General features: G+C 51.0%; 1 protein-coding gene and 1 long non-coding RNA gene across 3 annotated transcripts in view; both read left to right on the forward strand.

Moving 5' to 3' along the window:
- The first annotated feature begins 349 nt into the window (after positions 1-349).
- On the forward strand, positions 350-4,749 carry DLX5 (distal-less homeobox 5). Of its 2 annotated transcripts, none has more exons than XM_082692189.1 (3): positions 350-913; positions 2,779-2,963; positions 4,065-4,749. In XM_082692189.1, the coding sequence occupies exons 1-3, from the start codon at positions 559-561 to the stop codon at positions 4,392-4,394; spliced, it is 870 nt and encodes a 289-aa protein (XP_082548315.1). In that variant the 5' UTR covers positions 350-558; the 3' UTR covers positions 4,395-4,749. The 2 variants fall into 2 exon arrangements, with proteins under 2 accessions (XP_082548315.1, XP_082548316.1); XM_082692190.1 differs by having other exon boundaries at positions 359-913; positions 2,861-2,963.
- Positions 4,750-13,167: 8,418 nt separating this feature from the next.
- LOC309845516 overlaps positions 13,168-13,635 on the forward strand; it is a 50,766-nt gene continuing 50,298 nt past the window's right edge. Inside the window, exon 1 of the long non-coding RNA XR_014301319.1 lies at positions 13,168-13,372. This is a non-coding gene — a long non-coding RNA (uncharacterized lncRNA). The remainder of the gene's footprint in view (positions 13,373-13,635) is intronic.

Genomic DNA, 13,635 nt, shown 5'->3' on the forward strand with positions numbered 1-13,635 from the left:
TTACTGAGCTGGGTATTGGGGCTTCTGCGTTGTCTTTGGTATTCACTGAAAACAGATTGCCTGAGACCCCCTCCCCCACCAGGCAACAACTACACACATGCGTGCGCGCGCAGAGGCGCGCGCGCGCACACACACACACACACACACACACTCGCCCCCCCTCCTTTTTTTTTTTTTTTTTTTTTTCTTTCTCTCTCTCTCTTTTTTAAGCAATGCTTTGTTGTGCTAAAACTAGTTGGACGAGTTAGGGTGTTGCTGCTGCTCCCGAGGCCCTGGCCAATGGAACCCGATCCACCCCGCTGTGCGTAAGCGCGCAATTAAGGATTTAACCAAGGCTGTGCTGCGCCTCAGCCATCAGTCAGCCTGCCGGAGACAGAGCCTCCACGACTCCCAGCCTCCTCCTCGCCGCCGCCGCCGCCTCCTCCTTCTCTCCTCCTCCTCCTCTTCCTCCTCCTCCCTCGCTCCCACAGCCATGTCTGCTTAGACCAGAACAGCCCCACAGCCAACTCGGGCAGCAGCCGCCGCCACAGCAGCAAGGACAGCCGCCGCCGGTGAGCGATGACAGGAGTGTTTGACAGAAGGGTCCCCAGCATCCGATCCGGCGACTTCCAAGCTCCGTTCCAGACGTCCGCAGCCATGCACCATCCGTCTCAGGAATCGCCAACTTTGCCCGAGTCGTCGGCCACCGATTCCGACTACTACAGTCCCACGGGGGGAGCCCCACACGGCTACTGCTCTCCTACCTCGGCTTCCTATGGCAAAGCGCTCAACCCCTACCAGTACCAGTACCATGGCGTGAATGGCTCGGCCGGCAGCTACCCCGCCAAAGCTTACGCCGACTACAGCTACGCCAGCCCCTACCACCAGTACGGCGGCGCCTACAACCGCGTCCCGAGCGCCGCCAGCCAGCCAGGTAAGGCGGGGGGCGGGGGCCAGATGCAGGGGGAGCCCGGATTCTGGAGGGGCGAGGTGGGGTGGGAGATTGGGGACCCGCGCCAGCCACTACAGTGGGGGCGCACCCGGCAGAAGGGAGGGGGGCCTGGACTCTGCAACCGAGAGACGTTCTCTACGGCCAGCATTTTAGAGACTCTTGGAAGAATTCTCCCCTCGGGCACCTGGGGGGTGGGGGGCTCTCGAGTCTCTGGATTCCCTAGTTGCCTGGTCTGAAAGGCAACTAATCTGAAATGGGGGTAGGGATGGAAAGACTCAGGCAGTCTGAGTGGCGTTTGCGTAATAAAGGGGAGGTTAGTTGCTGGAATTTTTCGTGAGCGTGCTCCGCTGGTGCGAGTAGGAGTGGAAGGCTGCCTCAAAGACGCTGTCGGGATTAGTCTAAGAGCAGCCACGAGCCAGGGTGGTGTTCCTGTCCCGGGAGCCTGAGGCGGGGATGGAGGGCTGGGGGGCTGGAGCCCACCAGAGAAAGAAGCCTCGAAGAGCCTTGTGGTTTATCCAGGGCATTTCCAGAAACAAACAGCCATTTAAGGGTGCAGGAGGGCTGCCGAGGGGTGCCCAAAATTTGTCTTCTTCTTCTCCACCTCCTCTCTTTTCGCCCTCCTTGAAACTTAGTTGGAGAGTTTAAGAGTAGGCTAGTGAGCTTGGGCGGTAAGAGAGCGGCATGAGGTCTCCTTGGAGAGGTTTTGCTGGTCAGGTTTGATCTCTTCCCACTAGCACATTAATAATCCTGCTAATATTAGCATCCCCTTCTTTGGCAGAATAGAGACCACAGCCCTCGTTCTCCACCCTTCCTCTCCCAGGAGCTCGCCACACGCGAGCGCGTGTGCACACACACACACACACACCACTCTACCCCTTCCAGAGATGGGTAGTTTTGATAAGGTGGTACTTTACTGAAAGGGGACTTATGGCTCCAGGGTATGTTTGTAAAGCCAGTGTTCAGAAAGTTCTTTTCCTTGTCTATATTCACAACTTGGAGAAATTCGTCCTGATCTGCCGCCCCTTTCCTACGAAAACACCCTACCAATGAATCCTTTTCAATGTGTGACTCTTGCTAAATTTTAAAAAGAGAACCTAGGGGGTGGTATGTCTTCATTCCTTTCAGTGTCTCTGTATTTCGTGCGTAAGTCAAAGATTTTTTTTTTTCTTTTGGCCAAGAACTTATTAAGTCTATTTGTAAAAGAAACCAGACACATCTGTGCCCTCGCAGATCTGCAGGGAGATTATGGGGGCTGCATAATCGGCCCTCTGTCTGCCGCGGCCTGGACCTCTTGCTGCTGAATTGAAGGAACATAGTTTGCTTGTGGGTCTTTGAACTTTGGAGACCTCGGTTAGCGTCTTCCCTGCCCCAGCGTCTGGTCTCTGCGGGCGCCCGAACAGACACCGACAGTGGGGGCTGGAGGGGGTTGTCACGGCCCAGAGTCACCCCCATTGAAGACCTAGGAGGGGCTGGCCAAGCTCGCCCCAGAAACGGGGGTGAGCGCAGGGTGGGCGTAAAAACAAGTCAGGGTGAAGCAGAAACCGCTCCTTGCAAGGGCTAAATCCCAGACGCCCAGAAGGGAGCCGTGCTGTACAAAGAACCTTGCACAAACCTCCAAGAACCTGAATGAACTGAGCAGGGAATTAATCAAACTACCTGGCTTTTCCATGACTTGGGGGAGGGGCGTATTTCTCTGGGTCTTGCTAAGCCAAGGAGGTGATATGGGGGAAGAGACTGAAGACTGTGTGGTAAAACAAAACAAAGCAAAACTCAAGGACTGTATTTGAGGGTTCTGCAAAAGAAACATCTGCGGACAAACTCTAACCGGGTCTATTTTGATTATTTAGAGAAAGAAGTGGCCGAGCCCGAGGTGAGGATGGTGAATGGCAAACCAAAGAAAGTTCGTAAACCCAGGACTATTTATTCCAGCTTTCAGCTGGCCGCGTTGCAGAGAAGGTTTCAGAAGACTCAGTACCTCGCCCTGCCCGAACGCGCCGAACTAGCCGCCTCGCTGGGACTGACGCAAACACAGGTAAATCCCGCAGCGGTGGGGCCCGAGCCCCGCCTCGGCTGCAAGGCTGGCTGGGCCGCGGGGTTCCGTCCCGACCCGCGGCAACTCACAGACAGAAAGCCGCGGACCTCGCGCCCTTACCTCCATGACTCCATGAGTCAGGCTGGGTGTTGCCGCCTTGTGACGGTGGGGTTAAGGGATGGAGACGCCGTTTATCCTCCCGCTTCGGGCCTCCAGGGGCGAGGGGCCAATTTCCTAGATTGGAAACAAGGGGAGGGCCATTTCGAGGACACTCTCGAAGCCTGGAGAAGTTGGTTCTCTGAACAATGCAGAGCCTTTCGGGGAGAGCAGGGCCTGGCGGCCTCGCGGTGGTCTCGGGCGCGAAGGTCGCCTCCGGCTGGAAGGTTGAAGGGTCACGCCCTGCTCCAGCGGAGCTCTAGGCCGTGGCAACCTGAGGGTCGCAAAGTGGGGGGCGCTGTTGTGCGGGGAAATCATCCTGGGTCATCCCATTCCCTTCACTCCCTCTTCAGACCTGCTGGGGCCCATTTAAAACAAAAAACAAAAAACAAAAACAAAAAACAAAAACAAAAAAACAAAAACAAAAAAAACACCACAATAATAATGTTCGAATCTCCACCCAGAGCTGCAGGCGCCTTCTGACCTTTGGAAGCTGAGGAGGGAGTGGGGGGAGTTGGGCGGGGGATTGGGACACCGCTCCTTTCCCCCACACTGGCGTGAGCACAGCCAGCCCCAAGCCCTCGCGCGCGGCTCTCGGGCCATTGTTTTGGGGACGCTTGCTGCGCCGCGTTGAGTGCGCGCTGCGCAGGCTCACACGTGGGCGCACGCCGACCGGGACACTTGCGGCCCCCTCCCCCAGCCCAAACAGAAACTAAAGCCTCGGAGTCCTGCCCTCACAGGGAACGGTGAGCATCTGGCCGGTCAGGTTGTCCTCCGGGATCCCAGATCCAGGCTTGGCCTCAGGCCGGGCCCGCTGACCTTAGGCCGCAAGCTGCGGGGAGAGGCCAGGTCCGCGCCACCTGGGGGCCCAAGATGCTTCCACCAGGCAAGGCGCGGGCGGCCTCTGAGTGACCCGGTAACGTGTGCCTTTGTTCCCCCACCCAGGTGAAAATCTGGTTTCAGAACAAAAGATCCAAGATCAAGAAGATCATGAAAAACGGGGAGATGCCCCCGGAGCACAGTCCCAGCTCCAGCGACCCTATGGCGTGTAACTCGCCGCAGTCTCCGGCGGTGTGGGAGCCCCAGGGCTCGTCCCGCTCGCTCAGCCACCACCCACATGCCCACCCTCCGACCTCCAACCAGTCCCCCGCGTCCAGCTACCTGGAGAACTCGGCTTCCTGGTACCCGAGCGCAGCCAGCTCAATCAATTCCCACCTGCCGCCGCCTGGCTCCTTACAGCACCCGCTGGCGCTGGCCTCCGGGACACTCTATTAGACAGGCGGCTTTCTCTTGCTCTCTTTTTTGGGACTGCTGTGTTTTGCTGTTCTAGAAAATCATAAAGAAAGGAATTCATTTGGGGAAGTTTGGAAAACGGAAACAAAAAAGATTCATGTGTAAAGCTTTTTTTTTTTGCATGTAAGTTATTGCATTTCAGAGGACCCTCGTTCCCCCTTTTTTTACAGACGAACTTTTTTTGCGCAACTGTGGACACTATCAATGGTGCCTTGAAATCTATGACCTCAACTTTTCAAAAGACTTTTTTTCAATGTTATTTTAACCATGTAAATAAGTGTAGATAGAGGAATTAAACTGTATATTCTGGATAAATAAAATTATTTCGACCATGAAAGCCAAATGTTTCTTAAAAATACTCCTTTTGCCCTCCTTATAATGGGCTAGTGACGTTTTATGCAGGCAATTAAAGGAAGACATGCTCTGCAGAGATCCAATAAGGCAAAAAGGAAAACAGAAATTGGGGCTGCATGGAGGCAAAACTGTACCCGTGTGTCAGATGCTGTACTTTATGTGTCTATATACATATGTGGCCTGTTTATAGTACTGCCATAAAATATATATAGGGTTTTTTTTTCCCCTAACCACAAAAACATTTAGATAATTTTAAGTTTAACCCCGAGATTGTTTCAGGTAGAAAGTAATGCTTGAATCTAAAGCTGGTCCTCCCACCCCGTGTGAGAGTAAAAAAGCTGCAGAAATCCATCAATAACCACTCAAAATTCTGAGCTCAAAGCAATTATCATGCACAACCCCCCCCCCCCAACAACAACCTCTGTGTATTGGCAGAGCAATTAGACAAATTACACTCCCTTCAAATGGGCGCTTCCAGAGATGAGGAAAAGAAGAGGAAGAAGAGGAAGAAGAAGAAAATTTTCCTTCCTATTACATTTTTTAAAAAACCTGAAATGTTTGCAGCATGGCAAATGGTAGTGTCTCAGACTCCTTGGTAAAGGATTATAAATTTTATTTGGGCTCTTTTCTGAGAAAGGGAAGGATCACAGGACCTGAGAAGGATGATAAACATAAATCAGTAGGGCAAGCAGAGCATGATGGGTAGGGGGCATTCCTTCTCCTGCCAAGAGAAGGAATTGTGGGGTGAAAGACAGGAATGACAGCGTCTGGGCTCGGTTTTTATTTCATCTTGTGTGAGATAATATTGTATATTTTTCCCCCCTCCATCCTCTTTACCACTGCGGTTTTTTCAGGAAGGAGGTCATTCTGCATTGCTTTTACCTAAAACAGTGGCATAGTGGTCCCAAAGGATGGGAAATTGAATATTTGTAGGGATTTCTCCTTTGTGAAGCAGTCTTTGGGGCAGAGAGGAAGGACTTGCGGCAACCTTGGCCTATGTCTCATCCTTCTTGGGCCTCTGTACATAGATATCAACACTGTGACCACGGCTACAGCCTGGTCAGGGCTTGCTCTCTGGCCTGGCTTGTGGGCATCTCTTGTTTAGTGTGCCTGACTTTGTTTCCTTGGGACACCAAGGGAAATCCTATGTTGGAAATTACAAGATGCGTGAGATATATTTTACAGCTAGGAAGTCGGCAGCAATAAATGTGACAAGTGTCTTTTTAAGTGTGGGGGGGGGGGTTAGAGATTAGCACATAAAAAATTACATCCTGTCATCTGAGGATTTCTGAGAAGGTTCTTCCAGGGTTGGGAAACTAGACCTGAAAAGGCACGCTGCGTGCCCGGAGGGGAATTTACCACTGTGTTCGCTCTTTCCCCCCTCTCTCTTACCCTCCTCCCCATTTCCCCAATTCCCTCCCTTTCTAGCCTGCCGTTTCGATAAGGGCTAGGGCCTAGGGGTAGGAGTTCTCTGGTCCCAGGCTCCCCCGGCCAGGCCCCGGGGCAGCACGCGGCAGGACCTGGGCTGTGGACTCCTTCTCCTCCCCCACCCCAAAGCCCAAGCGGCCGCTTCTCTGGTAGCAGCTTTCCTCCTGTCGGTTCTCCTCCAGCTCCTCCTTTCTCCCAAGAAATTCCGGAGGGCGACTCGCTCCGGTACAGGCCGTGCGAACCCCCACTTTGTTTTCCGCACTGGCAGAGAATGGGAGGACCGCAGGGAAGAAGTGGAGGGATCTACTTTCTGCTTTTTTCTTCGCTTGTAAAGATTTGGGGAGTTTCCTTTACACCGAAGCGAGCGCTTCATATCCGGGGAATCCAGCTTTGAGAAAGCCTGCGCGGGCGGTTTGGGAGCTCCACCTTTCCCGTGCGCCCCCGGGTGCGCGTTTGGAGAGGCCGGCGGGGGGCACACCCACTGCACACCTCTAACATTTCCCATCCACTGGCCGCCTGAGAGTGGCAGGAATGTGCTTGGAACATGCTCTTTACCTTTCTGCACAGGAAGAGGGCAGATATTTTTTCCAGCCGTCCTTCTCATCTCCGCCCTCCCTTCCTGGCTTATGAAAAGGGGACCCCTTCTCTGCCATCCCCAGTCACCGAACTCGGCCCAAGCTGAAGGACGGGCGACTTCGAATTGTTTGTGGGGAAAGAATGGAAACTCTTCATTCCTGACCACCCTTCCTGATCACCCAGCCTTGACGCTGCCTGGTGTTAAGGACACTAGTCTTGCAACGCCGGCGGGCATCACGCCGCGCAGACAGACTCGGTTTCAGGATTCCTTTGCTTGTGCTAACCTCACTTCTTCCACTCGCAATGGTCTCTTCTCTCGCGGGTTTTTTTTTTTTTTTTTAAGTTGGTCTGAGAGCCATGGACAAAAATATTCTGGCAAACCATTCTGCAGCGGGTTTTCCCTGGCACCATGGGGATTCTCCCAGGAGAATTTAACTCCCTGCAGTCCTGCGCCCAAGGATGTAAAAATAACAGATCTCCAGCGAAGTCTAAAAATATCTGTGTGATGTTTCTCTCCCTTGCCCTTCCTCCCACCTTCCCTCTTTCTCTCCATTGTTTATTCTTGTATCTAATAGAAACGTACTATTCCCCTAGCATAGCTGCAGTCTGTCTGACACCACTCTCCTGGGGTCTCCGTGTATCCTTTCCGGTCCCGACTTGCCTAGCTTTCAATCTAGGTCTCCCAAGATGTTAAGCTCAACCCAAAATTTAATTTTCTTTACCGTGGGCCTCTTCACCATCCCCACCATACTCCCAAGCCTCTACCCCTATTTTCAGACCTCCTCACAAAGCCCAGGAGGTCCGGGGCTTGCCGGCAGGGCCAACGTGATTCCTTGGTGCCCTGCCCGCCTCCTGGGCCCTCCGGTAAAAGATCTGATAAATTGGTCTTTGTTTGAAGCTCGTGTTGGGTTAGGCGGATTTCTGCCCCCCCCCCCTTTTCCTGGCGGCCACCTCCTTGTGGAATAGGGGGCGGCCTGGGGAGCCGAGAGAAGCCGCATTCCTGTGGGTGCCAGGCGGCTCCAGTGCTGAGCCACAGGGCCTGAGACACACACACAGAGGAACCCGCAGACCTCGCTGTCCTTGATCTCTCGCTCTCACTCTCTCCCTCTTTCTCTCCCTCCCGTTGGGGAACCCACCGGGAGGCTGTCAACCCACACACAGATCCACCCAGGTCTCGGCCTCGGGCAGGAGCGTGTTGACCCGCACAGCAAACATACGCACACACCCCCTCCTGGGGACATCGGCCAGGCCAGGATCTCCCCGCCCATGCCAATCCTTTCTCTCCCGCCCCTTATCCCACAATCCCAGACGCGCCGGCTGGCCTCCTTTGGCTCCTTTGATCCCACCGGACGCCCCACGGCTCGCGGCGTCCTGGCCGCGCCAGCCCGGGAGTCGCCCACAGCGCGCCAAGGCCTGGCGGTGCTCGCCTCCTCCCGGCGCGCCCAACTGCTTACTCCGGCCTGACACCACTGGGTCTCCAGAGCTCCCCCGCCCAGAGCGCAAGGGATGCCTCCTGGAGCACTGCCCCCTGACCCCCCGCCCTCCGTCAGCGCTTCCTTTTATTCGAGGAGAGGACCTTTAGGGCTACCCAACCACCACCCTCCCCGCCTTATCCCCGCAAGCCCTTGGATCGCGCGCCTCCCACTGGTCGCTGGGATCTCGCCAACCCCGAGCGCTCCAGCCCTCTCCAGAGGCACGCCCTGAGGACAGAGGCCCTCCGGCACCTCTGGGAAGCGCGCCACGACGGCGGATCCGCCTGCGGTCACCCCTCTCCTCCACCCTCCAGCGCCCCCTCCCACAGAGGCTGGGTGGAGGCTTCCGCCTCGCGTGAGGTTGGGGAGGGGGCGCTGCGGCTCGCTCCCGCCCTCCGCTCGCGTTCCCAGGTGGCCTGCGGTCCTTGCATATTGTACTCGGTTTTTTCGGAGTCACAGCGAAACTCTGGGCCTCGAAAACAGCCCAAATAGCGGTAGCACGTGTGGGATTGGCTAAATATTTTTCTACGTAGCCTTGCCGCCCCCCCCCCGCCCCATCCGCGTTTTCTTTTGCATCTGACCAGCTTTCGGTTCCCCTGTTGTACAGGGCAGAAAGTATACATCGCATCTACTGCGGAGGGGCGGGAGGCGGGGGGAGCCTTCCCCTTCAATCATCCAAGGCTGCCAGCGGAAATGCAATAACCTGTTTTATAGGTCGAGCTCTAACAGTGAAGATAGGAACCAGGGGAATTTACGTGCATCTGTCTTTAAAGGGGATGAGAGTCTTGTTTTGCAGCAATTAATGTTTCTGTTCTTTTGTTCGTTGGGACTTCGTATTTACTTCTGATTTATGGGGGTCTGTAGGAGTCTTTGCCAAAAGTGCATGAATTATTAAGTCTGTCCCACATCCTTAAACCAAGATTTATATAAAACCGTGAAATACCACACGTTACGACCTTTCCCACAGGAAGGGAAAAAATGGCTTCATAACACCATTCTACACACGCGCGCGCGCGCACACACACGCACACACACACACACACACACACACACACCTCCTCCAAGTTTCAGTAGTGATTCTATCTCCACCATACACAGTCTAGTGTGTGTGTGTTGTTGTTGTTGTTGTTTGAAGAAGTGGGTGGGGGTGAAGGGCGATAAACAGTTCCCAAGCTATGATTTAAAAAAAAAAAAAAAAAAACTTTTTTTTTTTTTTTCTTGCAAAGGTGAGAAGACAGAAATCTGCCACTGGAAACTTATTGTCATCCAAGGACTATTTCTGCCACTTACCACTTGCAAGGTGGGATATAGTGTTAGGGGAGGAGGCAGGATATGGACTCAACTTTCATCTATAAGTAGGGGTCACTAAACAGGGAACATTTCATTATTGCCTTTAAATTCATAGGACCCAGGAAGCCTGCTTGTCACCTTGGGGGCTGGCCCTGGTTGGGCAGCTCCCAGGTCTGTGAGGTGTTGGGAGGAGGAAGAATAATCACGTATGTTCCAGAGCCTGGCAAAGATGAACAGGAAATTCTCTGTAGTCAAGGTGGAAAATTGAGGTCCTAGTGATATAAGGACATCCTCCCCATCCCCACCCCCCAACCAGGAACAAGAACTAGGCTCCAGAAGTTTCAGCCAGGGCAGGGCTTAGCCTCTTTGTAAGCAACAGCTAGAACCCAGGGTTCACCTCAGTCTGGGACAGCCAGAGTACCCTAGTCTCCCTCCAGACACTCTTGCTCTAACTCTGACTCCCTCTCTCTAGGGTCCCTCCTGTTTTAAGAGACTGATCTTGCTTTTTTACAACCATGTCTGGGAGCAGGAACAATCCTTTATCAAAAATATTCGACTTTCTGGAATCTAGAAAAAACCACATCAGTGACTTAGAGCAATAGAAGCTAGTTTATATGCGGGGTGTTAATTAATAAAAGTTAATGATAGGATTAAAACCAATAGTCAGCCTAGCCAAGTGGAGGAGACAGCTTCCCAGCCGGCTTTATTTAATTAGCAGCAATTAATACGTTTTCTGCTAATATCCTTTAGGACTCTCAATGACTTGTTCTCTGTGAAAGAGAATGGAGATGGAGCTCAGGAACACTTACAAGCACACAAGGCATTTTGCTCTGATGACAAGAGAGATTGCAAATTCATTTAAGCAAATGTTCATAAACAAGTGACAGGCACACTCTGAGGCAGCCTTGGTGGAAACAATCGTGAAACTGACAAATGTTCTTTGCTTGGGGGAAGGGCTTTTTTCTTTTTTAAGCAAGGAAATGCTTTAGCAGAGAGGGAAAACAAAGACAGGAGGCAGAGAAAGGTAAGAAAGAAAGGAAAAAAGAAAGAGAAAAATTATTCCAGACTCCAGGCAGAAGCACATGCAGCAGCCCTTGCAAACACATATTGAAGATTTGTACAAGTAATGCTTCAGACCACTGATTTGCTATTTTCTTAATTCCCGCTCTTCTTTTTCCATATGAATCAAACAGTCTTTTGTCCTTCAGGGTTTGATTTGATCGCTACCGTTCACATTTCACTTTTGTATTTTCCTCTTCCTATACCATTACTCATTGAGTGCCCTGTGAAATTACAATCGTACATTTTCAACTCAGCAACCCATTTGCAGTGCAAAAATAGGGTCTAAATAATGGCTGAATTAGCCCTACTGGACAGTTTCAGATGTAACACTCTGTAATAATTATATTGCAGGCTGGATTAGGATGCTATTATCATAATCTGGACGTTTACAATTATCTGTAATTTGCAAAGATGCGCCAGGTCTTGATTACAGCAGTTTTTTTTTTTTTTTTTTTGTATCACGCTAACCATCACTAAACAGTGACAGTAATAACAGCTAATTTTGCTGGCAATATAAGAGGTGCTGGGGTGTGCAAACAATTTCACACCTGGATGTGCTCACTCAACCAAGAATATAGAGAAAGAGCTTCTGCCCTGAGACTCAGACAAATATTCTCCTCTGCTTCTGTTCAGTATAGATTTCTAGACCCTGATCATTGCTTAAGAGATTTTCACTGGTGGTAAGTTTTTATTTCTTCCATACTTGAAGGCACCGTTCATGTTTCTCGTCTCACACTTTCCAAGCTCTATGTGTTGCTGTTGTGATTTATTATAGACTGCAACTTTGCTTTATGGATTTTTCAGTTCTGACCTTTTACCCCCCTTTAACAGTGAAAGGGTTGCTCTGGTGTGGAAAAGGGTTCGGGTGAGATTGGGATCCTTAAGAACTCAGTATGTCTTTTTTGCTTTCTGTGCTATTTATTGATGTATGTGGTGCAGCTTGTGCCTGGAGACTGCGAAAAAGACCAGGTTTCTGTAAGGTGTGAAGGGAGCCCGCTGGAGATTCCAAGCTAAAATCTATTTGGAAATTGTTACTCAAAGCTAGCCCTAGGCGAATTTAAGATCTTTACCTGTGCCGGTGATTTTAAGTTTGGGGGCATCGAGAGAGCCAACGGCGCTCGCCACAATGCTCCTTCAGTATCACAGGTACGCGGACTTTTGCAAAGGCAGGTGTCGTCTGCGTCTCTCGACCGCAGAGCCCCTTCGACATTTCCCTCCACTTGGGAGAAAGTTTCCGGAATAACTGGCCCCTGAAACCCTTCAGGGCTCTTTTGCAAGGCCTGTGCCTCCAGCCGATGAAGGTGGGGGGGGGGGGGCGGGGGAGGGGCGGGATACGGTTCGTACAGCTATAGCCCGCGGGGCCCTAACGCTGCGACCTTGGGGTTGGAGGGGAATGATTGGCTGAGACACAGAACCGAGCTGTGGAGCCCAGGAACCAGTCGGATGTAGGAACGCACCGAGGAAGACTCTCGCAAGAAGCGGTGCTGTTCTATCTATAGATGACGCTGTTTCCTGACCCTGTAGACACTGGAAGCAGCTAGAGATGTTAAGTGCAGGATCCTGAGAAGTCTTTGGCTCCCTCACCCCTGTATAGAAAGGCCTTTCTCTGGCAGCGGGAATCTTTGGACTAAATTGTGTCAAAAGATAATGAGATGCTTACTGGCGCCGAGAAGAAATTTCCCCCCTTCCCCTCACCCCCGCAGCCATTGTTCTCTCGTTCTTTTTTTACCTGGAAAATATGGTCAGAACGAGGCTCTAGAACGCCAACTCCGGGGAAGTTCGAACGTGGGGAGGCGTTGTAGGCACCGCAACTGGGCGATGCCTTTTACCCACGCCCCTCCTACCGGTCTGGTCTCTGTCCTCTCTCGATTTCTCTCTCTCTCTCTCTCATCAGTTTACTATGGGGTCAATACTTTCTAAAGAGCAAAAGTATTAACCCTTTACGTTCAGAGGACCCGGAGGAAGCCCAGTCCCAAGGATAGTTCTTGGGAGGACTCCTCGCAGAATTTCTTAATTAAACTCAAGTTGAGAGATAGATCGTTACAGGCGTATCATGACAGCACCTCCAATGTGTTAAAATGCATTTGCTGGGTTTCAGAATTCCATGCACTCACAGTGGTTTGGCATACGTCTGGTAGATTTTTTTTTTTTTTTAAGAAAAATTAGTGTTGGTTTCGATGTATGGTAGCTTTTTCTCTAACGTAATTTGAATAATTCAGCAAAGCCCCACTACCAGCTGTACTTCTGCAGCCTCTTCCATTCTTTTCAGCATTATAATTTTGGTTAATTTTCAATTTTAGGTCCTACGTCTCTGCAATTTGTGTATGAATAACAGAATAATTTCCCTCTTTTGTTTCGCCTTTCCTGTTCCTGAATCTAAATAAAGATGGCTTTTTAGTATTAAAAGTGGAAGAAAATTACAGGTAATTATCTTTGACGGTAAAAACGCTGTAATCAGCGGGCTACATGAAAAATTACTCTAATTATGGCTGCATTTAAGAGAATGGAAAAAAACCTTCTTGTGGATAAAAACCTTAAATTGTCCCCAATGTCTGCTTCAAATTGGATGGCACTGCAGCTGGAGGCTTTGTTCAGAATTGATCCTGGGGAGCTACGAACCCAAAGTTTCACAGTAGGAAGGGGGAAAAAAGAAAAGAAAACATTTTTCCTAATGTAACAATGCGAATGCTAGAAAATGACAAGACTGATCGGTTTTAAACCATTCTGAGACTGACTGAGCGTGGAAGTTGCTCAACAAAAAAAGGAACGGGTATATTGGTAAGTAGTCTTTGCTTTGTGTCTAATTATAGTGACTGTCCTTTTGCACGACTGTATGTCGCTGTCATTATATGGAGCACTCTGAGTATCTCTATTGACTTCTGATAAATGGCTCAGTGGTTTCAAGGTTCATAATTTGAAGGATGCCCAGGTCTGTAGCCATTAATTCTCGCAGTATGGGGCTTCCTGCTTGTATGACGAAAGGGCTTTTCATTTTCATTATTTCTGTGCTTTCCACAAGATCGGAAGGATGTATTTCATCC

This window comes from Mustela nivalis (assembly GCF_964662115.1).
Source record: "Mustela nivalis genome assembly, chromosome: 12".
NCBI classification, from domain to species: Eukaryota; Metazoa; Chordata; class Mammalia; order Carnivora; family Mustelidae; genus Mustela; species Mustela nivalis.

What these genes read in the sequence shown, in the direction of transcription:
- DLX5 (XM_082692189.1), top strand. Translation starts at nt 559, where the DNA reads ATGACAGGAGTGTTTGACAGAAGGGTCCCCAGCATCCGATCCGGCGAC. An exon ending in GAGCGCCGCCAGCCAGCCAG is followed by an intron (nt 914 to 2,778) that starts GTAAGGCGGGGG and finishes TTGATTATTTAG; the next exon opens with AGAAAGAAGTGGCCGAGCCC. An exon ending in TGGGACTGACGCAAACACAG is followed by an intron (nt 2,964 to 4,064) that starts GTAAATCCCGCA and finishes TCCCCCACCCAG; the next exon opens with GTGAAAATCTGGTTTCAGAA.